General features: G+C 45.3%; 1 protein-coding gene across 3 annotated transcripts in view; it reads right to left on the bottom strand.

Annotated features, from left to right (window-relative positions):
• The window catches only part of ADAMTS18 (ADAM metallopeptidase with thrombospondin type 1 motif 18), a 524,586-nt gene that overhangs the window by 213,109 nt on the left and 288,500 nt on the right, over positions 1–22,977 (bottom strand). For all 3 annotated transcript variants that reach the window (XM_069652914.1, XM_069652924.1, XM_069652934.1), the window contains 3 exons: positions 18,754–18,891; positions 11,468–11,621; positions 7,575–7,670 (listed from right to left, as the gene is read on the bottom strand). In XM_069652914.1, coding sequence (XP_069509015.1) covers positions 7,575–7,670; positions 11,468–11,621; positions 18,754–18,891 — 388 coding nt within the window. The remainder of the gene's footprint in view (positions 1–7,574; positions 7,671–11,467; positions 11,622–18,753; positions 18,892–22,977) is intronic.

Below are 22,977 nucleotides of genomic sequence, written 5' to 3'. Positions count from 1 at the left end.
CTCCCCTCTGCAGGGCGGTAGACGCAGCCACTCCCCTGGTAGAATGGGCCCGCAAGCCAGCCGGAGGACCCTTACTCGCCAAGCGGTAACACTCGGAGATAGCTAAAATAATCCAACGAGACAAAGTCTGTTTCGTCACAGCTTGTCCCAAACGCTTTCCAGCGTAACCAATGAAAAGTTGATCGTCCACTCTGACCCGGGACATGCGCGAAATATAAAAACTCAACGCTCTCCTAGGATCAAACCTATGGAGCCTCTCCGCACCCCCCGTAACCTCCGCAGCACTTCCTGGATGACGGGGACTGGAGGAAACGCGTACAACAGTGGGAATGACCACTCCACCACAAACGCATCTCCTAAGGCTCCTTTTGGAAGAAATTCTCGCAAGCAAAACCTTTTGCACTTCCGGTTGACACTGGAGGCGAAGAGATCCACTTGAGGGGTCCCCCAAAGGGCGAAGATCTCCAGAAGAATCTCCTGAGCCAGCTCCCACTCGTGATAGATCGAGCTCTGCCTGCTCAGAGCGTCCGCCGTCTCGTTGTCGTCTCCGGCCAGATGAACAGCCAAGATCGAAACTTCCTGCGGGATGGCCCAGAATTCGAGCTGCATCGCCTCCCTGCACAGCGGAAGTGACCCTGCCCCCCCCTTTTTGTTGAGGTAGTGCATGGCCACCGTGTTCTCCGTTAGAATCAGGACACTCTTTCCGCGCACAGTCGGCAGAAAAGCCTTCAGGGCTAGCCTGACGGCCCTCAGCTCCAACAGATTGATATGAAGTCTGGACTCCGATGGAGACCAACGACCGCTGACTGTCAACTCGTTGGCATGAACTCCCCATCCCGTGAGGGATGCGTCCGTCACGATCGTCACCTCCGGCCAGGGCAGCCAAAATGGGGCCCCCTTCATCAGATTGCCCTCGACGTCCCACCACAGGAGGTTCCGGGCTACCGAGGGCGGCACCTGAACAGGGTCCGACAGCCTGCCGGAGGACTGAGACCACTGGAGCTTGAGTGCCCACTGCAAGGATCTCATCCGCAGACGAGCCTCCGGCACCAGAAGAATGCAGGATGCCATGAGGCCGAGCAATCTCAAGAACTCGGACGCTGGGAGATCCTGGGCAAATTGAAACTTGTGCACCATCTGCTGAATGTGAAGAGCCCTCACCTGAGGAGGAAAACACTGCCCCAGGGACGTGTCGAGCACTGCTCCGATGTACTGGAGCCGCTGCGTTGGTGTCAAATGGGACTTCTTTAAATTGTGGGAGAAGCCCAGCCTGTGAAGGGAGTGGCAGGTGACGGACAGATGATCCAGGACTTGCTCAGGAGATCTCCCCCTGATCAACCAATCGTCCAGGTAGGGGTAGACGTGAATCCCCCCTTTCCTGAGATGCGCTGCCACCACCACCATGAGCCTGGTGAAAACCCTCGGGGCGGAGGTCAATCCGAACGGCAGGACCCGAAACTGAAAGTGCGAGTCACCAACCGCGAACCTCAGGTACTTCTTGTGCTTGGGATGGATCGGCACATGGAAGTAAGCATCCTTGAGGTCGAGAGACACCAACCAGTCCTGAAGTTGAAGGGCCTGGAGGACTTGAGAAAGAGTCACCATCTTGAACTTGTCCTTCCTGAGGAGTTTGTTCAAACCGCGTAAGTCCATGATGGGTCTCAATCCCCCGTCTTTCTTCGAAATCAAACAATTAGGGCAATACCATCCCTTGTTCCTCTCCGCTACAGGCACCAGTTCTATGGCGCCTTTCTCCAGCGGGGCTTGAATTTCCTGCGCAAGGAGCGGATCCGGACTCTTTAAAGAGAGGCTCCCTGGTGGATTGTCGTGAGGCCTCTGCCGAAAAGGAAGACAGTAGCCGTGGGTTAAGATCTCCAGAACCCACACATCCAAAGTAATGGCTTGTCACTCTACAAGATGCTGCGCCAGCCTTCCCCCAACCGGCGAACCATGGGACCTGGCCTCATGACTGAGTGGTAGCGGCTGCGGCTGCGGAATTGCCTGAGGGAAAAGAGGCAACTGCCCAAGCCGCCTTGGCACCTCGAGTACCTTTGTTTCCACCTCTGGCACTCTTACGATGGCCTCTTTGACTGCTAGCTCCCCTCGCTTTACTGAAGGACGAGTAATAGCGAAAGGAACCTCCATTGCTGTCCCCTAGGACGAAAAGGCTGAGGTTGGCGAACTGCAGCGCCCAACGACTTTGCTGCAGCTTTGGAGGTCTGCAACCTCTCAAAGCTCTCGTCAGCCTTAGTGCCAAAAAGGTGTTCACCGTCAAAGGGCATGTTGAGGAGCCGGGACTGCACATCAGGAGTGAACCCAGACTTCTGCAACCACGCAAACCTGCGCATTACGGTGCTCGCCGACATGGACCGGCTGACACAATCCGCCAAGTCCAAACCCGACTGAACGGCATCACACATGGCATCCTTGCCATCCTGAACCATAGCAAGGAAACCATCCAGTTCGTCACCTTCTGGAATATGTTCAGCCGCTAATGCAACACAGTTCCACAGAGTGTGTGTGAAACGAGACAAGGCACATATGGAGTTGGCCGCCTGAAGCGCCATACCCCCTGAAGAAAACACTTTCTTCGCCCAGCCGTCAAAACGTTTGTCGTCCCTATCCGGAGGGATGGTAGGATACGACGCCTGCTTTGCCGGGGCCGTAGCCGCCTGCACCACCAAACTCTCCGGAGTGGGGTGCCTGGCTAAGTAGCAGGGGTCGCTACTGGCTGGACGGTATTTTCGCGACAAAGACTTGCCCACTGCCGGGAGACTCTCCGGAGCAGTCCAAGCCGCCGCCACCCTTCTCTGCAGAGCCATATGAAAAAGCAAAACCGGGTCAATGGGGGGACTGAGATCAAGGATGTCCGTGAGATCATCCTGAACGAACTCCCCTGGGGGAGCTGACCAACCCAAGTACTCGGTGACCCGAGACATAAGGCGCCGATATGTGAGATATAGCAGTAGATAGTTTTTAAAAAAAGTAAAGAAATGTGTAGACTTGTTTTAGCTTCTCTTTGTGCTCGACCCTTTATGTACACATGCAAGTCATGGGTACTTTTAGGAGGGTTTAGATACCGACTGGCAGGCCGCCCATCTCAATGGTTATGAAAGATTTGCAATTGCACATATTAAAGTTGTTGGCCATTCCCAGTTCCCCATCTATCCACCATGTTGATTCTTGGATGTACTCCCATCCAAACCTGGGACCCTGTGTTGTCTGCGAGCTCCATGGAAATGTTCAAATCCTGTTGCATACAGCATCGGCTGCACAAGAGCCTTGAGAGAGGAATAAGGCACTTAATGTGTTCCTATTTTCAACACAATGGTAAAAAGTGCATAAGCAAGTTGACATGTTTTGTTTTAAGAAAGGCCTTTTACTATGCTACCTCATTCCAACTCTTGAACTAAGACCCATATATTTATTTGGGTGATGGGAACCAGAGGTAAATTCGATGCAGCTATTCCACCTACAGATTGTTAGTGATTATTTGTTCATTGATTTCTTTATTTTGAATGTACAAGCACAACCGATGTTTTGAATGCAAAGTCTCCTTACGTGGAGAGTTGCTAAGTTCTCCTCATAGGCTATACATGTGAAACGTTTAAATGTGTGGCGAAGTAACGTCGTCATCCATGTGCCTGCTTATCATATGAACAATTCTGTTCTTTTCCTGAGCATTTTCCAAATCCAGCAAGCCCTTAATAATCACTCAAAACAAAGTTGTGATTGAGAAGAAAAGAATGCACACTACAAAACAGCACAACTAGCAACTATTTGTGTGTCCCAGCACCACGGAGACTAAGAATTCAATTCCCTCAAATCACTTCAGGTAAACTGTGAGATATTTGACAGCTAAGTTTTGATTGTAAAGGGGGACCATTTTCAGAATTTCACATAACTTCATGAGAAAAGAATTAAACAGGATAGAGTGTGTATGTCACAGCTTTAATGCTGTCAATTATTTCTTTTTTATGCATGGACTTCAGAAGATGCAAGCACTTAAGAATGTATAATATTTGCACAGTTCCAAACATACTCCACTTTGTGAATTCTAAAACTTGCCTCATATCTCCAAATGCCCCAGCATGATGCAACGACTACACTGGAAAGAAATCAGCTGCAGCAGATGAGGAATTCATCAGTATACGCCAGTGTTCGAGAATGGCTTTTAAAACGTGTAACCTAGTTTGTTTATTGGTGTGTGGGTAGACCACTATGTTAGCAGGACAAACCGCACTGGGTCTATTCAAATACTCTCGTGAAAAAAAGTGGGATTTACAACGTAAACTTTTGTCGATTACATATTCATAATGTATGTACAACTCCCATCCTATGCGCAGTTTACTTCAAGATCTGCTTGAAGGGACTCGAGAGGCGTTGTCAGGAATGGGCGAGCAGTGAGAAATGCATGTGTCGGTGCACCCCAGTGCAGGCCTTGTTTGCATGACTATGCCTTCAATATGTCTAAATGTGATTTCAATGCTTATCTTGACCTTAATCGGTATGACATACAAATGAGTCAGTAAGCAGGGGCGTCGCTTGGTCGAGAAAAGACCCGGGGCTACGCTAATATTGGGACTGTCGGGACTCGGGGCTAGCTAGCCTTTTGGTTGTAGCCCCTGAGCTTCTATCTGGGGCTACAAACAAAAGACTCAGGGCTATAACCCCCTCAGCCCCCCTGTCCCTCAGCGACACCTCTGTCAATAAGTATGTGAAGTGAACCATTTGGGGAAATATTAGCAGGAGGAACATTATATATAAAATCTAATAATTATTTAAGGACATCTGTGCATTGGGGGACTGGGCATGAACACATCGTTGCTTACACTCTCAGAATCCCCTACCCTACTGTTCTGACTCAACTGGGCCCTCAGTTACTCAATAGATTAACAGATGTTGCAGTCCTTCTATCCTCACACCCACCTCCGAAGCTGTTCAGGGGAGTATATATGGTTCATGGTTACATGCACTTTAATGTTAGGTCGACTGCTGTGAAAAATTAAATGAGTATTGCACCCAGCGTGTGTCATGCTCTAAGTGGTTGAGTTATGCCACCCGGTTGTCACTGAAGGTTTTCCCAAATATAAAAGATCTGTGGACATTAATATGTTCTTAAAATAATCCTTGATTTTATGCAAAGTTGTCAGGAACCATCAGTGGTCCTTTCTTTTCTCTTCCCCTTTCATAAAGGGATGATTTGAACGAGTACAATGCAAGTAACCTTGCTTTGCTGATTATGAAGTGTCAAGTTACATATTATGATTACAATATATACTGGAAGGGGCCGTAAGAAATTAACAATGTACAATTTAAAAAAAGAACCAGTATACAATATTAGTACCATTAAATCATGTCCATATTTTTAATGGCTTCTTTTGCTGAGAATATACATAATTTTGTCCCTCAAAAGGTCCTTCGATCTTGGCTAAGGATGTCCCCATACCAATCCTTAACTTCTGCGTCTTCTGTTAGCATCCAGGCAATATTTAGATTTGCGTGATGTACACTGATTGCACAAATATCGCTAATTAACATAAAGCCGAAAACAACGAGCACAGTTTATTTGCAGCCTTGTCCTCTGGCCCCTTACAAGGTCTTGCAGAACCCAGGTACGCCCTGCAAAGCCTATCCGTAGTCCCCTCACAACTGCCTCATGGTGACATTCCTGCATTAACATGCAAGGACAGTGCATGTCTCCAAATACTAGAGCCTACCTCCAGGGTATACCGCTGTCCCTGCTGCTCTCATTATACTATTAACAATAAAAAATATCCCCTTTACCCCCTTAAAAAAAGCTGATTCTTTTTCTCTAGTCGCACTGCTGTCAACAAGGGTTGATGTTCAGTATGTATTTTTGAAAATATGCACAAATCGGGTCAACAACCCAGACATTAGCGAACTTTCTTCATCATGAAATCCTACCAATTACAATTAATCTCCAACATACATGATTAAGCGTACGCTGTACATACCTATGTGGAACTACCATCCCCATTTGCTATTGACAATGACAAATATGCTTGATTTACCATGGCTTAAACTATGTGTTTATTTCCTTTGTTTTTTTTGTTTTTTTTAATTTCACCCCAATGAGGAATACATCTCCTTGGTAAATGATCATCTTTTTGAAATATACCCTGTTTTGTCCCATGGAAAGGCCAGTTTCTGTCTTTCATCCTACTAAATCGATAAGAGGAGTAGCAAATAAAGAAGTAGGCAAAATTAACATTTTTCATTTAAAGTACATCAAATGGGGAAAAAGGAGATGTCTAATGCTGTAATACAACATGTCAAATCTGTGCTACCTGCTAATACTCCATGTTTTCGGATTACGTGATGTACTTTCAGTCAAAGCAAATAAACAAGCAGAAACAATTGTAACCTTGGTGGAGCTCCTTAGAATGGGTAGGTGAACCTCAATGCCCGATTTGTTTGAACTGAAATGGGTATTTCTCTGCCTTCTTAAAATAACCTGTCTCTTGATATCCTTGAATATAAGGCATTTAGGAATGTTTTAAAATGCATAGTCTTGTTTTTATTGATGTATCTTGATATTGTAGAACGGCAGTCACTGCCCCATAGTTAAGGTGTCTCTTTTGACTTGCTGGATGGATTTGGATGGAATCTTTCAAAAACAAAGGTTGTCAAGGCCCCCTCCCACCCTCAAATACAAACTTTTAGGATAGATTTATAAATAAATTGAAAAATGTATTAAGAAACCAAAAAAACACAGCCTACTCCCATTCATTTTCACATAGAGAAAAGGTGCATTTTGTGAACAGGTGTAGCACAAAAACCATTAGATGGATTGGACCATATAAGAAACAACTTGTGCAAAAAACGTTGACTTAATTTCCTTGACTGGCTTGGGGTGAATCACTCTAGTAGTTTTTAAAATATTTGATGGAAAAAGGGGTTCCCCCCCCTGCTCTGCAAAAACGTTATATACCTCCCATGGTGCTTTGCAGCACAGAGGCTTTTCAGAACACCATTTTTGTTTTGCTCAATGCAAGCTATTGCTGCGATAATACCCTAGCAAGCATGAAACTAAAAGTGCTCAAAAAGCTATTTGCAGGAGGTAAAAGGATGCAATCGCATTAGGCTACATGTGGGAAGAGGGAAAGTGGACACCATATTGAATTAGTGATGTCGCCATTGATGTCATCAGTGATGTCATCTGTGAAGTAATCTCTGATGTCATCATGCTGCGCAACATGGGGCGTAGTTAAGGTGGCTTTGCTCGAAATGGCAGCCGAATTTCAGGGGTTTTGTTGAATTAAATCCTTACTTTAACATCTCTTTAACCCAGTTGTTTTAACTGAATTTCAAAGGTTTAGATGCTATGTATTTTGCACTTTAAATCTGATCACCTTAACTCTCTCTCAATTACATCTTTTCACTGAATATATCGATAAATACTCTCAAACAGTGGATAAATATTAAACCTAGTTTACTACTGCAGCTGCTAAAATCGTAAAAATCTATGCACGCTTAAAGAGTTATTGGGAAATAAGAAATGTCATAATACAAATCATTTTACAGATTCAAAGATAAATATTGTTACTCACCATGTTCAAACCACAGAGAGTGCCTTCAGCGGCAGGCATGAATTTTGTTTCACACCTGTGGCCAACTCTATGACACCACAGGGATTTACATATGTCCTGAAAAATAAAAGCAGTTTCATTTTTCAGTAATTGTGTACGTTACACATTACCTGATTAACTGTTCGAGACAGATACATATTACCGAGACAAATGCAGAGGGACATAATAAGGCGATTCGTATACATAAATCGTATTCATGGAATCTGTGAGGTTTACATTGCAAAGGTGCTGCTGCATATGCCCATAGGGAACCGAAACCAGTCTGAAGTAGGTGACAAGTACAGTCATGTATGTAACTTGCACACTCTTCTAATTTCTTTTCTAAATACTGGTCATATCGATGGTTGGATGTGGATCTGAAGTCTAAATGGGGTGAGGCGACATGATCTTTGGCATTTGATGTTGAACATCATTGGAAGCTTTCATCTGCAATTCGGGCATGTAAACAAAATGTTTTGAGGCATTTTAAACAGTTTTTAGTGACATCATCCGGCAGTGGTGGAACACTCGGCCAAACACAATGTTAGGAAATAAGCAACTTCTTCGACATATATACTCTTACAGATACTTCTAAATATGTCACTTGAAAAAGTCCTCAAATTCAAAGTTCTGACCGTCAATCAATGCATCAATGCATTTCTAAAAAAAAAATAAACATTTATCTTGTATATGGACTGAGAGACAGTTTTGAAGGGGAACTCATGCAATAAACATTGAATAGTCCAATATGTCAAATCAGACACTAGTTAAGCACTGACACAATAGCTAGTCACACACTAGCAGCAACACATGTATTTTTGTTGTCAAAATAATAGGTTGTCTAAGACAGAAACACGAGATGCACAATAGAAACATGTTCCTACCAGGAGAGAAAATGGGTTTACTTGTTCCCTTATACGATAAAGTACCCATATTCGATCCTATTGCAGCAGAAAATACACAAGCTGTATAACATGTGGCTAGTATTTGTGTCGGAAACCAGGCCATATTTCAGTGCCAGAAAGTGATCTTAAATAAAAACTGCTACTATCACGTGTACATGTGCTGGTAATGATTGCTATTTAGTTTGCTTTTAAGGATGTGTTGGTGCTGCTCAAAAGGCTAGGGTGCATCAGGTAATAACATCATACATCCTTCACAGTGAATCCAAGGAACCCATGGAGCTGGTTCTAGCTAGATGGTGTTCTTGCTTAACTGTGCTCAGCTGTCCGGTGCCACAAGGTTTAGTTATCCAGGTGTGTCTCAGGGACACCTCTCGCCATACTATCTATTAAAATAAATCTGTCTTTTTCTTCAAAAGAGTATGAGCCATGGCAAAAGGTAATTGATCACTCAAAATATGAATCCTTACTATGAGCCAGGCAGCATGAACATTCAGGACCTCTGCATTTGTGTATGCATTGTACATACTTCTATCCGGGGTCTGCAACCTTTACATCAGAAGAGCCACTTGCAGTTAATACCCAATCGGCAGGAGCTATTGGCGAGAGCTACTGTGGTGGTGATATCCAAGGTTTTTGTGTGTGCCTTTTTGATCTTTATATAAAAAAGGACAACAAATGCATTTGCCACGACAGCAACAACTTCAAAAACAGCTTTATTTAATTTTTTTGTTAGTAGCTGTCTCTTAAATATTAGTAAGCATATCAGAATGAAGGAAACCATTCCAGACATTCAATTCAAATGTTGATACTGGATGCTATCCACCATCGCTCAGTAATATGGTGTGTAGCTTTAAACAGCAACAACACTCGGATGCTGCCAGACGGGATCTCATATGATGATTTCAGGGAGCTCATATATGAAAAAGGCAGATTTGCAGAGAGAGAATCACATTTTCTGATAGTGCAGATACCATACTTGCCATATTGTTTGCACCTAATTGCACACCTGACATGGCAGACATGAATTCATGAAATCTTTTTAAATCTCTTACAGCAGGCTCAACCTGGGAGTACACATGTAGGTGGACCAGCACCAGAATGTAGTGTGTCTAGTAGTTTTCCACATTTATTTAAATGTAAAATTGCTGCTAGTGCTTGAATCGCTGTATTGGTACATGTATAGACGGTGGGTCATCCATATCCCGGCAAATTCCATCTCAAACTTTAATAGATTTGGGTAGTACTGCCTTAAAACAAAGAATTTAGGGGCTGATTCATGGAATACTTTGTGGGGCAAATCTGGACTCTGTCGGCCATTCAGTGCGCAAAATCCCCCTTCTTTGAACCTTGTAATCTACTTTACGGGAAACATCTGTACAATGCAGGGCCTGCGTGTCCTTGCATGCAGTCGAGTGTGTTGCATGAGACTCCACGCAGAGGGTGGTTTGGGCTTACGCAGAGCTCAAAGTAGGGGGCAGAAAATACAAGGCAAATTGCGGGCGTGTTGAGGGATGACCCGCGCTAGTCAATCGCACGTCCACAACTGCACTGAACCAAGCATATTCATGACTGTGACTGTGCAACCTCATGTCAGGGAAAGCTTGCGAGCAAACCGCCATGTAATATCGGAACTTAGATTTAGGGGTGCAGGCACGCAGTCTGGGTTCTGATCGAAGTTAGGGGTGCCCATAAGCAGTGTTATTGGTTTATGGGGGTCTGCGCGCATATTTAACAGGTAATGACTGCCTTTATGATACATGGTACACAGGTCAAGGGGGTGCTTGGAATAGTATGGGGGACCCTATGCAGTATCGCCGGGGCGCTGCCTTTGTTGTAGGGGTTTGCATGCAGTATTGGCAGGGTGCATTACTTTGCAGTCGAGGAGTGCACAAAGGTTTGTATACAAGAATGGAGTTGACTGTTTCCTTTGCAGGAAGAGGAGAGTGAGGGGCAGGGTAAGAGACCCAGGGACTTCAGACACCAAGACACCAAGACAAACACACTGTGCTCATTTTCTTGTCTGATGCAAGGAGCTACACGGAAGCCTTGGGCGAGCTACCAGTGGCTCACAATCTACTGGTCGGAGACCTTGGTTACGAAGTGCCCACTCCAACTGGTAGACATATGATCTGACTAGATAACTCATTCCAACTTCCACAGACTTTCATTAGAGATTTGTATGAGCCAACAAATAAATAACATGTCATTGTGTATTGTAAAGAGAATACAATTAGAGAAGTGTAATTTAACAGATGCATTAAGCTGTAAACATATCATTTGTTTGAATGTGACAGCTGCATGAAATAATCACAAATATAGCAACAGCTGACAAATAATGAACAGTCTTCACATTTCTCACTACCTAACATTGGCTGTAAGTGAATAGGAGGAGGGGTCTACACCAGCAGCTCACATCGGTTTGGGCGGGATCGTTTTAATGGAAAACAAATTCAAGTGAAGTGTTGTCTGTTCAGTGGGCACAAATAGTAGCAACTTTGCTCACTCCTGCAGCATTTGTAATTTCTTTGAAAGGAATCTAATAGGTGCACCCAAAGGTCAAAGAAATCCTCAGTCCATCTCACAGTTTCACTTACAGCGCCACAAGTGCCATCAAAGTTGAAGATCTAAATTGCATTAAGCAGGACAGGCTAATGCCATTTCAGATTCTTTTTCATATTTTGATACTGTTCAAATTCTTTTTTTAGGGGTTTTGTTAGAAATGATGACCGAGAAATATCTAGAAGAAGGTCTATGACATTCACACAATAAACAGACGGGTGATATGGAAGACATACTACAACCTCGTTTACCAATAAACCCATATAAATGGCCAATTACTTCTCTTTGACCTGTGGAAGGTTGACATAAACTGTTAACACACCTCAAGCCTTTCACTTTAGAAGAATTGCAAAAACCAAAAAAAAAAAAAAAACTATCACACCTTTTTAAAGCTAAATATACTGTACATACCTTCACAAAACTGAGGCTGCATACTTTAGCTTTGGCTCCAAATTGCCATTTGCACTGAGTGTCGGCATCATAAATCTGTCCTGGGAGTTTATCGGGGTACTTATAGTGTCCGGTCTGTTTCGGCTCATCCACCAGACACGATGCTTGTGCCGTACTGCAAGGGAAATGTTGGTTTATTGTCTATGCTTTCAAGAGATCTGTATCAACTACTGTGAATATAAATGATGTCATTGGAAATGAGCATAGGATATGAACATAGAATAGTTATTGATGCCATTCATTTATGTAGAATTGTTTAATATCACACTGACATCTCACCCAGCGAAAATGTTCGAATGACAATTGACCTTTTCACAATTGACTGAATTGTGAAGGTCAATTGTACCATATATGTGGGGGGAAACCCCCCACAACCCCTCACCCAACGCCAAACCCCCAACACCCATATATATATATATATATATATATATATATATATATATATATATATATATATATATATATATATATATATATATATTACCAAACCGATATGGGATACATTACTCACCGTAATCGTATTTCTGATGCTGGTATCTGCTTAGATTTACATGCTGTGCATAGGCCGACATCTAGTGGAAGCTGCAGAGTATTACAGTTTGTTTTTCGAAACTCGAAAATGGGCGTCGACACAGGGCGTGCCAGTAATACTATCCCTAGTGTGACGTCCACTGTACCCAAGATCCCTCACGCGTCTAGGATCCTCAGATTGTATTTTTTCTGACATGAGGTAGCATGAGGAGTAGCATGAGTACAGATAATCCAAGCAGATAGATAGAAAGGTAAGACTACAAGCAACCATGCGCCTTCTCTCAGCGGGGAGGAAGGGTGGGTCGCATGTGAATCTAAGCAGATACAAGCATCAGAAACACGATTACAGTGAGCAATGTATCCCTTCTGCAGCTTGTGGAATCTGCTTAGATCACATGCTGTGCATAGATTAGCGAGGAGTACCTGAAGAAGGAGGTGGGATGTGAGAAGGGTCATGAGCAAATAAATGTCCTAGAACCGCTTGTCCCACTTGTGTATCTGCTTTGGAATGGGTGTCAATGCAGTAATGCTGAGTAAAAGTGTGAATAGAGCTCCAAGTAGCTCCTTTGCAAATGGTGTCAAGGGGTACATTTGCAATGAAAGCCAGAGTGGCCCCAATGCCTCTAGTAGAGTGGGCTCTTGGCGTGAAAGGCAGAGTTCTTTCAGAGAGTGAGTAACACAGCTGGATACAGTTAATAATCCACTTCGAGATGGCACCTTTAGAGATGCGATCCCCCTCTCTGCTGTAGCTACGGAGACAAACAGTTGATCTGTTTTTCTTAGCGGTCTGGTTTTATTTACATAGTAGAGGACCGCCCTATGCACATCTAGGGTATGTAGTTTAACCTCAGCCGAGCTTTGAGGGTCCTGGAAGAAAGCCGGAAGCTCGATGGACTGGTTTACATGGAATTTTGATATAAACTTAGGTGAGAACCTAGGGTGTGTGCGTAAAACCAGTTTGTCTTTATGGACAGTAAAGAAGGGATCCTGCACTGACAGAGCCTGAATTTCACTGACCCTTCTTATAGAAGTAATAGCTACTAAGAAGGCCGTTTTATAAGTCAGGTGTTTGAGACTGCTTTTATGCATGGGCTCGAAAGGGGGTCCCATGAGCTTGGCTAGCACCACATTAAGGTCCCACCCTGGTGGTGGGTTTGAAATAGGAGGGTGAAGTCTCTTTACTCCTTCCATGAAGGCTTTAACTACTGGTACTTTCCACCACGAGACCTTGCTATGGGAAGTGGTGTATGCTGACAGGGCTGCCAGGTGTACTTTCAGTGAGTTAAAAACCAATCCTGCATCTAGCAGGTGGAGCATGTATGTAGCAATAGTGGAAGGAGTGCAATCAACAGGGTTGATTTGTCTACTCTGGCACCAGATAACGAACCTCTTCCACTTGTCAAAGTAACAGTGCCTTGTGTTTGGTTTCCTAGATTCCTTTAGGATGTCCATACACCTCTGTGGTAAATTGAGATGTCCAAACTCTATGACCTCAGGAGCCATGCTGCCAGGTTCATTGAGTTGGGTTTCTGGTGCACTGTTTGACCTTGGTGCTGGGACAGTAGGTTGTACCAGGCTGGAAGTTTGATGGGCTCGCACACCGCCATCTTGCGTAGGTGTGGGAACCACGGTTGTCTTGCCCACATGGGAGCAACTAGGACGAGCGTCATCGATTCTCTGTTCATCTTGTTCACCACTTTCCTGATGAGAGGAGTTGGTGGAAAAGCGTACGCAAACATCCCTGACCAGTTCATCCACAGGGCGTTCCCCTGGGAGTATGGGTGGGGGAACCTGGATGCAAATCCTGGGCATTGTCTGTTTTCGCTTATGGCGAATAAGTCTATAGTGGGGAAACCCCACTGAGAGAAGATATCTTCTACGACCTCTCTGTGTAGAACCCATTCGTGTTCCTCTGGGAGGGAGTCTCTGCTCAGAGCATCCGCTAGGGAATTGAGCTCCCCTGGAACATGTTGTGATGACAGGAAGATGTTCCATCTGAGTGCCCATATCCAGATTTTCTGGGCAAGCTTGGACAGATTTGGCGAACGAGTCCCTCCTTGCTTGTTCAGGTAGAACATGGCTGTTGTGCTGTCTGTCCGGATTTGCACTGACAGGTTTAGTAGGTGGGGCTCGAAGGCTTGAAGCGCTCTGAATACTGCCAGAAGCTCTAGCAGGTTGATGTGGTTCTTGGCCACTGAGGGAGACCAGAGACCCTGAGCTGTGTGGTGGAGATGGTGAGCTCCCCACCCCATTAGACATGCATCGGTAGTGACTACTGCCTGTACTTCGGGATCGTAAAAGGGTTTCGCCTGTGCGAGATTCTCTCTTGTCCACCAGTGAAGGCTTTGTACTAGTGTTGGTGAAACGACCACTAGATCGTCCCACTGACCACTTGCCTGAGACCACTGTTTCGCCAACCATTCCTGCATGGGACGCATGCGCAGGCGCACGTGGGGGACCAGGTAAATACATGACGCCATCATGCCCAGTAAACGCATTGCTTTGCATACCGTTATTTGGCAACTGGACTGATAATGCGGAATTTGCAGTAGTATATTCCAAATTCTTTCCTCTGAAGGAAAGGTCAACCCCTCTTGAGTATCTAGGATTGCTCCTAGGAACTGTTTGGAGGTGCTTGACACCCGGCTTTAGTTTTTCTCGTTGATTGAGAAGCCTAACTCGTGGAGGAGGTCGATAGTCCTTTGAATGTTTGTCCTGCAAATTACTGGGGTTTCCCCCGTTATGAGCCAGTAGTCCAGATAAGGGTACACCCGGATTGCCTCCCTGCGTAGGTGTGCAGCCGCCACCGCCCGTACCTTGGTGAATACCCTTGGTGCTGAAGCTATCCCGAAGGGCAGTACCTTGAATTGGTAGTGTCGACTGTCCACCTTGAAGCGCAAGTACCTTCTGTGCGCTGGGAACATGGAAATATGAAAATAAGCATCTTTCATATCCAAGGTTGCCATGTAATCCCCCTTTTTTAGGAGGGGGATTACCTCTTGTAGCGTAGTCATATGAAACTTTTGGGGCTTGACATACTTGTTGGCAGGCCGTAAGTCCAATACTGGGCGCATTGTCAAATCTTTCTTTGGCACAAGGAAGTAAGTTGAATAAATACCCTTGTTTACCTGGTGTCCCGGGACGAGTTCTATCGCGTCCTTTTCTAGCAGAATGGCGATCTCCTCGAGGAGAATCTTCTGATGTTCTAAAGAGTGTACTCTTTGTCGTGGATGATGGTTCCGGGGACCCTGCAGTAGTTTTATACAGTACCCTGTGGATACTGTTGACAGCACCCATCTGTCTGATGTGATCCCTTCCCAAGCCTGGGTGAAGTTGGAAATGTGTCCCCCTACTAGGGTTGCGTGAGAAGGGACCCTGAACTGAGCGTCACTGCTTTGGTGGAGGCGTGCTGCCTCCCTTGCTTGGGCTGCCTCTGCCTTTACCACGACCTCTCCTATTACCCCTGCCATAACCCTGGGTAGACTGTTGGCTGTTGTTCCACTGTGTACCCTGCCCCTGGGAATAGTTAGATCCTCTCTGGGAATTTTGGCCGTGTGGGCGACGAAAATTACTATTCCCTCTCTGGTTAGGGGGTTTATTGGTTAACTGGCCAAGGGACTTGAGTGTCTCCTATTCGTCCCTGGCATTCTTCAGTGCGTCTTCGACCACCTTACCAAACAACAGATCAGCTTCCACCGGTTTGTCCAACAATGATGCCTGGGTTTCTGCCTTAAAACCAGACTGCCGTAACCACGCATGTCTCTTGATAACAGTGTCTTCTGCTATCAATCTGCCTGCGTTGTCCGCGGCGTCAAAGGTTGCTTTCAAAATGCAACCAGACACGGCTCTACCCTCTGCGGAAATCCGAGCTAACTGGCCCTTTAAAGGTTCAGGAGCAGAGGCTATGAGTGCCGCGACTTCTTCCCACTGATGGCAGTTGTAGCTGGCCAACAGGGTGGTGGAGTTTGCAATCCTTGCTTGATAGGCGGACGTTGAGGCTACTTTCCTGCCGAAACCATATAGTTTTTTGCTCTCCTTGTCGGGAGGAGCTTCGGACGATGACAAGGGTGTTCCAGCCCTCTTACGAGTGTTAGTGACAACCAGGGAGTCTGACTTCAGATGTCCTCTTATATAGAGAGCGTCAGACTGGGCTGCCCTGAAAAGTTTTTCAACCCTGGGATTGACTGCTCTGGTGAGGTTCGGGTTCACCAGGTACGGGTCTATTCTTCGCTGAATGGACTTAAGGATCGGGATGGTCTGGGCAACAGGCCTCCTTTCTCCCACTAACTCCTCTGCGAAGTCCCTCTCCTCCTGGACACCGTGGGTGTCAATATGGAAATATTCTGCTGCACGTGCGAGAACCTCGTTTAGGAGGGGTTGGTTACCGACAGGAGAGTCGGTAACCGGGGCTTCGTTTTCTACTGGGGAATCTACTCTGTAGGTTTCAGGGTCTTCCTCTTCCTCTTCTTGGTTCTCATCGTCCCCATAGTATCCCGTCCCGGTTTGCTCTTCTACCATGCCAAATTCTTGGTCCTCACCAAAGGAAGCCTCTCCTTGATACAGTGAGTATGGTCTTGAGTATGGTTGTATCTCAAAGGGGTCTGTAGACCTCATTGGTGTTTCAAACCGGGGCTTCTTACTCTGGGGGATAGGATCATTAGAGCCTGAGGGTGTGGCCCCTTGTGGATGATACAAAAGGAAATGGTCTGGATTTTTATCGTAAAAATCAGCCAAAGAAGACATCCTTGACATGACCCTATCTATGTCTTCACTGGACCATTTTTTGCAACTAGGAATGACTCTCTCAGCAAGTCTCTGGGATTTATCTTGAGTAGATTTTCTGGTTTTAGACATATCAGCAGACCTGGTCTTGTCTGACTGTTTAGGGGGAGTGGAGTGTTTCACAGGTGTGGAAGAGTGCAAAGGCTGCTTCTTCTGCTGTTTTCCCCCCTCCCTGTGAGTGGAAAAATGTTTTCCCTGTCCCTTTGTGGCTCTGGAGGTTTTCGATGCCTGGCGTCGAGGATCGGGGTAGGGTCCCTGTCCTTCGAGCGTGGGGCCTCGCTGATTTTGTCTGCGGGCTCCGACTCCTGGAGAGCGGCCTGCGGGTGGAAGTCTTCTTCGTCCTCCGACGATCGAACTTCTGTTAGCCTAGGGTGCGAGGCACTCCTGGCAAGAGTGGATGATTGCCTGGAGTCATGCGGCGATCTTGATCGAGAACGCCCAGAGGACACCGAATCGGACCGTTCTGTTTGTGCCTCTTTCCGAGAACTCGACGTCGTTGAGTCTCGGTTGGACTTTGTGTGTTTAGTGTGTGTGGTGTGTGAAGCGCTTGTGTCGCCGGGGGTCTTCCCCATAGCCGCCATGCCGGACGACCTTCCGAGGTCGGGAACTTGCGCTCGGCTGTCTTTCGACGCCGTAATGCCCTTGCCGTCCGAAAGTACGGCGTCGCTGCCATCGCTGAAGGCGCCCTCCTCTGCCATGGCCGCTTGCCTGGCGTGGTGGGCCCAACGCTTCGTCGAACGGTCCTTAAGTGTCTTAGGTTTAAACCTACTACACGCTCTGCAGTTCGGTTGGGGGTGGTCCCTCGGCAAGCAGAGATTGCACGTGGCGTGCCTGTCGACCCAAGGGTATTTGCGATTGCACTTGGGGCAGAATTGAAAAGGGGTACCCTCCATACGCACCTTGAGGCAGCGGGCTGTTAAGTGTAGGAAATGTATAAGGTGTACCTATGTACCAAGAGTGTAGAGTATGTACAACCCCCCACTCTCCCTACTTGCAGGGCCGAGGCCAGAGGCCTTCCAAGGCCCGGGCCGAGACCAGAAGCCTTATGAGGCCCAAATCCGTCGTGCAGCAGCCGACGGTCAATTTCTTCTCCAGCCGGCGTCGAGTGTCGAAGTTCGACGTTGGGATGGGGAAGGATGTAAATAAATTAATATTTTAGCAAAAGTATGGCTAAGGCCAGGGGACTCCGCAAAATGCTTCCGACCAGTATGGCGGAAAAAAACAATCTGAGGATCCTAGACGCGTGAGGGATCTTGGGTACAGTGGACGTCACACTAGGTATAGTATTACTGGCACGCCCTGTGTCGACGCCCATTTTCGAGTTTCGAAAAACAAACTGTAATACTCCGCAGCTTCCACTAGATGTCGGCCTATGCACAGCATGTGAATCTAAGCAGATACAAGCCTCATAAATATATATACGGTCAATTGTGAAAAGGTCAATTGTGACCCTTTAAATTTAGTCAATTGTTCATTCGAACAATTGTAAACAAACAATTTGCGTAATACCGTGCAGAACAATGTGAGTGGTTGGTTCCCTTTGCATGAGTGTGTATAGAGCTTGTGCAGTCTGTTTCCCTGGTGGGCACACCGGGTTATATATAGGGATCCATTCCCAGTGCTTTCATGGTTGGGCGACACCTAGCTGTTTCTAGAAAGGTGTGATTTGATCTCAGCTAGGCAAATGCACTGTTGTTAAATGGGTGAGCCCATACATGTATGAGAGGCAGTAGTTCATTTGGACATTTTAGATAATTCTTTTCTTCTAAGGACTGTTTTAATTTGCATATCTTTTCTGAATATAAGGTTGTTTGGATGAACTCCCTGACGCTGGCCTAGAGTGTTCCAGAACCCGTGCCCTTACACTCTGAAGGGGATAGCTCTGAATAACAATAATTGACCGGAAACACCACAGTTCATTATATCTGTCGTACCTGAGAAACTTGTTGAGATATTGCCGGCTGCAAGCAGACCAAGAAAATATTCCATTATTTCCTGTTAGCGTTGGAGACATGATGTTGCCTTCTGCTTTCTTGCATAGGTTGCCCTCACCATCGTGAACCATGCCAAAGCTAAAAACCAAAATGAAATTTGACAGAGATATTTCACAAATTCTCTCAATATCTTTGTCTTAAATATTGCAAATTAATTATAATTAGCAATAGTTCCTGAAAACCTTGCATGACCCTAGAATGTAACCTGTAACATGTCAAGAACAATGTTCACATTATAGTCACATAATCTTGACAGTTTACAGAAATTAAGATCAGTTAGCATACATATGTGCATATGTAAGTGCCGAAAGGCCTTGGAAGAAAGCAAAAGTAAGTCAGTTGGTATTCGTTCAAAACATTATCCCCTTCCCTGTCCAAGCGATGCTCGGCGATCATATGTACCAAAATTGAATCACATTTCCTGGAGTTCATTCGCATGCCAAGCTTCGCATATTTCAATGAATGGCGGCAAGCAGGAATTGATGAGCATGCCTGCTGCTCTGTAATGGAGACACAGCCAATGTTTCAGCCACAGAGGGACGGGGATCCAACCTAAATCCGATTGAAGCAGCTGATCTTCTTTCATGCTTCCACACTCTGCATAATGATGGGGAAATACCCGTGTCCCCATATGTGCTGGCAGGTACTTTGGGCCTAATTCACAAAAGTACTTTATAATGGTGCAATCCCATTGAAAAACGTTCTGTGAATCAGGTCCTTTGTTTTGACTTCTGGGGGCGAGTACCTTGGTGGTAAGGGTAGTAGATTTCAAGTGGGTGTTTACTATTTCTTCATGCCACCACTGAATGTGGTTACACATTTTAGTCCTGCCAAATGCATAAGGCTCTCTGTCTGGGCAAGCATTAAGCTCTCCTTGCAGAATGTGCACATAACTGTACAGTCCTCAGTCACTAGGAAATGCTGCCACAACCAGGTGGAGCCCACTGTAGATATTTATGGGGTTGTATTCATGAAATGTATTCTGTCTCTTCCTGCCCTGTGGCTTGCCCAGCTTCATCAGCAGGACAGGAGCCACCAACAGCTGCTTAGTGAGCCTCTGGCAGCCACACCTCCTCTACCGCATGTGCATCATTCACCTAGGGCCTCATTACGACCCAGGCGGTAAGTTACCGCCTGGGTCGTACCTTTACCACCATGGCGTAAACTATGTTTACGCCATGGTGGTTGGCGGACTTACCGCCCCATTCCGAGGTTGGCGGGGCGGTAAGTCCCCAATCCCCATTTACCCTTCCCCATTCCCATTTTTGCCCCATAGGGCATAATGGGAGTGGGGAAGGCGTTAATTACGCCACCGTAAATTACGGTGGCGTAATTAACAACAAGGTCCCTTAGCGCCATGGATTTTAACACCTGCTAAAAGCAGGTGTTAAATCCTCCATGGCGCTAAGGGACCTCGGAATCAGGCGGTAAGGGTCGGCGCTGTTTACGCCGCCGTAAACCCCTTACCGCCTGGGTCCTAATGAGGCCCCTAGTCCTTATCAATGCCCCTGCCATCCTCCTAATGTCCTGCAATGCCTTGTGTTTACCCTTTGATTGCACCACCTCCTCTTATCACTCATCTGGCTTCTTATGTTACACCTCCTGCACAGCATGTTCATTTTCATGTTCCATCTCCCCGTCATGTGCTGCCACACATACACATTCTTGTCTTACACCTCCTTCTGTTCCGCTTCCTGCCTGCATCTGCCTCCTCATATAGCTCTCCTGCTGCACCTTCATCTCCTTCTCATGTACAATCCGCTGCTTACCGTAAATCACTGCCTCCATGCATTCCACCTCCTGCCCCTCCATCACTTCCTGCTATTCCTGATTATCTTGCGGCCAATCACCATCAGCCTCCTCCTCAATCAACTGCTCCTAGCTTGATGTTGCCATCTCCTCCTTCCCTATCTCCTAAATGAGTAACACGGACAAGGTCACCAGATCCCCCCACATCACTTCAGGGACCTTCCCCAATTGCGTATTGCTAGTGTTCTGTGTGTCCATCCTTTTCATCACCTCCACTCGCTCTGCCTGCCCATCCCTTGATGACTCTCTGTCTTAATCCATCTCCAAGCCTTCCACATTGATGTCCCGATAATAGGTGGCAGCCTCAGCCTCAGCAGTTTGAGCAACTGTGAACACATGTACCTCCATATTCTCCTCCTCATCCAATGATGGCATGCTTACAGACCGATGCACTTCTCTTTCTACATTCATACTAGTAACAGTTGTAGATGGCACTAGCGGAACGTTTTTAACAAGGATTTCTGCCAATGGTGTCACATATTTTTTGTTTGTGATGAACAAAAGAAGGTTAACAGGAAGGGGTTTAAAAGTCTAAAAACAGGGTACTACAAAAAGTGTGTCACCAAGATTGTCACAAGGTAATTTCTTTTTAAAAGGGTAACAGAGGGGTATCTTTTTATTTCGTTTTAGGATAGAAGGAGGAAATGTAAGGGAAAGAAATTTGTAAGGAAACTGTAAGTAAATTGAAAGTAAAAATGTAAGGGAAAGAGCTTGACATTGACTGGGGTTGTAAACCAATATGATGCGCTGAGAAGTTGTAAAATTCCGAAGTGAACATGTGTAACATTTGGTGTACGAAATTATACTAGCTCGGCCTGGAGAAAAAAACATGTTATTTTTAAGTTGCGAAAGGAAATGTATCCAAACAATTTTTAGAATGGTTATAATCTGTCTTATATTGTAACACCATATTATTTTTATAATTGTATGGATGATTTTTCGAATGTTTGCCTTTATGATTCGTTGCTTTAATCTTAATGTAATGTTTTGTAACACTATGTTTGAGGATGGTAAAACTGTTTTATATATGTTATATATCTTATTCTGGCATTTGCCCTAAAAGAAACTAATTTCGATTGTTTGATTAGGAAGAATTTATAAAAAAAAAAACGTTATCCTCATACATATCGGTACATTATCCGACCCTCTTCCCCAAAATCATTTGCAAATCGTGGGTTTTACAGGACACTTTGTATGATGCCACGTCAATTCCCTTGAAGAATTGGCCTACAGATGTACACTATTTTATAGTGGAACTATGTGCTATATTTTGAATGTGGAATACATGAGGCGTTTCTTCCCATTTGACCCTCGCTGGACTACATATCTTGTGCAGGTGATAGTTTTACGGGGTCCATACTATTTCTATGCATTAGCAGCATCTGGAATCGTTGTCCAAACAGTCTTTTATAATGTCTGGTTGGATACAAGAGGGGCCCTAGTGTCATCCAGCTTCGCCGTGATACAGAGAGAATGGATGACGATGAAAGCTCTGCTATAGTGTGTACACCATTTTGTAGGACATAGTGCTACTTGATTCTGCTTGCTACATCGCTGCTTTTTCAACATGTGCGCAATTAGAATGATGTTGACATCACCATTATGTGTGCTGCTCGCCACACTGATTTTTCTTTTACTTTTGTGTGGCACTTTGTGCCATTATTACCATTCGACTGGCTTTTTTATCAATGACTACATCTGTTTGTTGGGAATACATTAACACGGCTCTCAATTCTTAACCATTAACAGCTTTTATGGGTTTTGGCAGTCTTGCTGTCTGCCTGCACCGTGACAGCCTGCAACTATTAAGCACTTGCAAGGAAAGGCTAGTAGTATGCACATATTAACCAGGCGGGCATGCATCCAATCTTCCCATTTTTCACCTCTACTTTACTCACAAGTGTTGTCTCCAGCTTTACCCTTGCTTACTTCATACCCTTTTAGAAGAGCCCTCTTGCGTATACCTTGGCTTAGCGAGCATTGGCAATGTTGCACATATTGTAAAAGGAGAGTTTTGACGAATCGGTTGTAACATCCCAAACCTACATTTTTTGTCTTGGCTTGCGCAAAACTATTACATTTGAGTACAGCTATTGAGAAATGGCATATGAGGGGGATACAAAGATTGTCAGCATTGTTTGGTTTTTTACCCACCCATTGAATGGCGATGGCCATGCTAATCTCTGTCGCCATTCCCACCCACTTCCTGCCAATCCACGCCCAAAACACATGCTCCTGGGATCAATTTGAGCTAGCTTTCTCAAGCCTTACCATCAAACTTTGTGCTGGAAGTGCCTACAAGTATATTTTTAAGGCAGTCTTCTGAGAGTTAATGACTTCATTGGTGCTGGATAC

Source organism: Ambystoma mexicanum, chromosome 1p, assembly GCF_040938575.1.
Source record: "Ambystoma mexicanum isolate Mex_15411 chromosome 1p, UKY_AmexF1_1, whole genome shotgun sequence".
NCBI lineage: Eukaryota > Metazoa > Chordata > Amphibia > Caudata > Ambystomatidae > Ambystoma > Ambystoma mexicanum.
The sequence above is the reverse complement of the archived record's forward strand: the minus strand, read 5'-3'. Positions and strand labels throughout refer to the sequence as shown.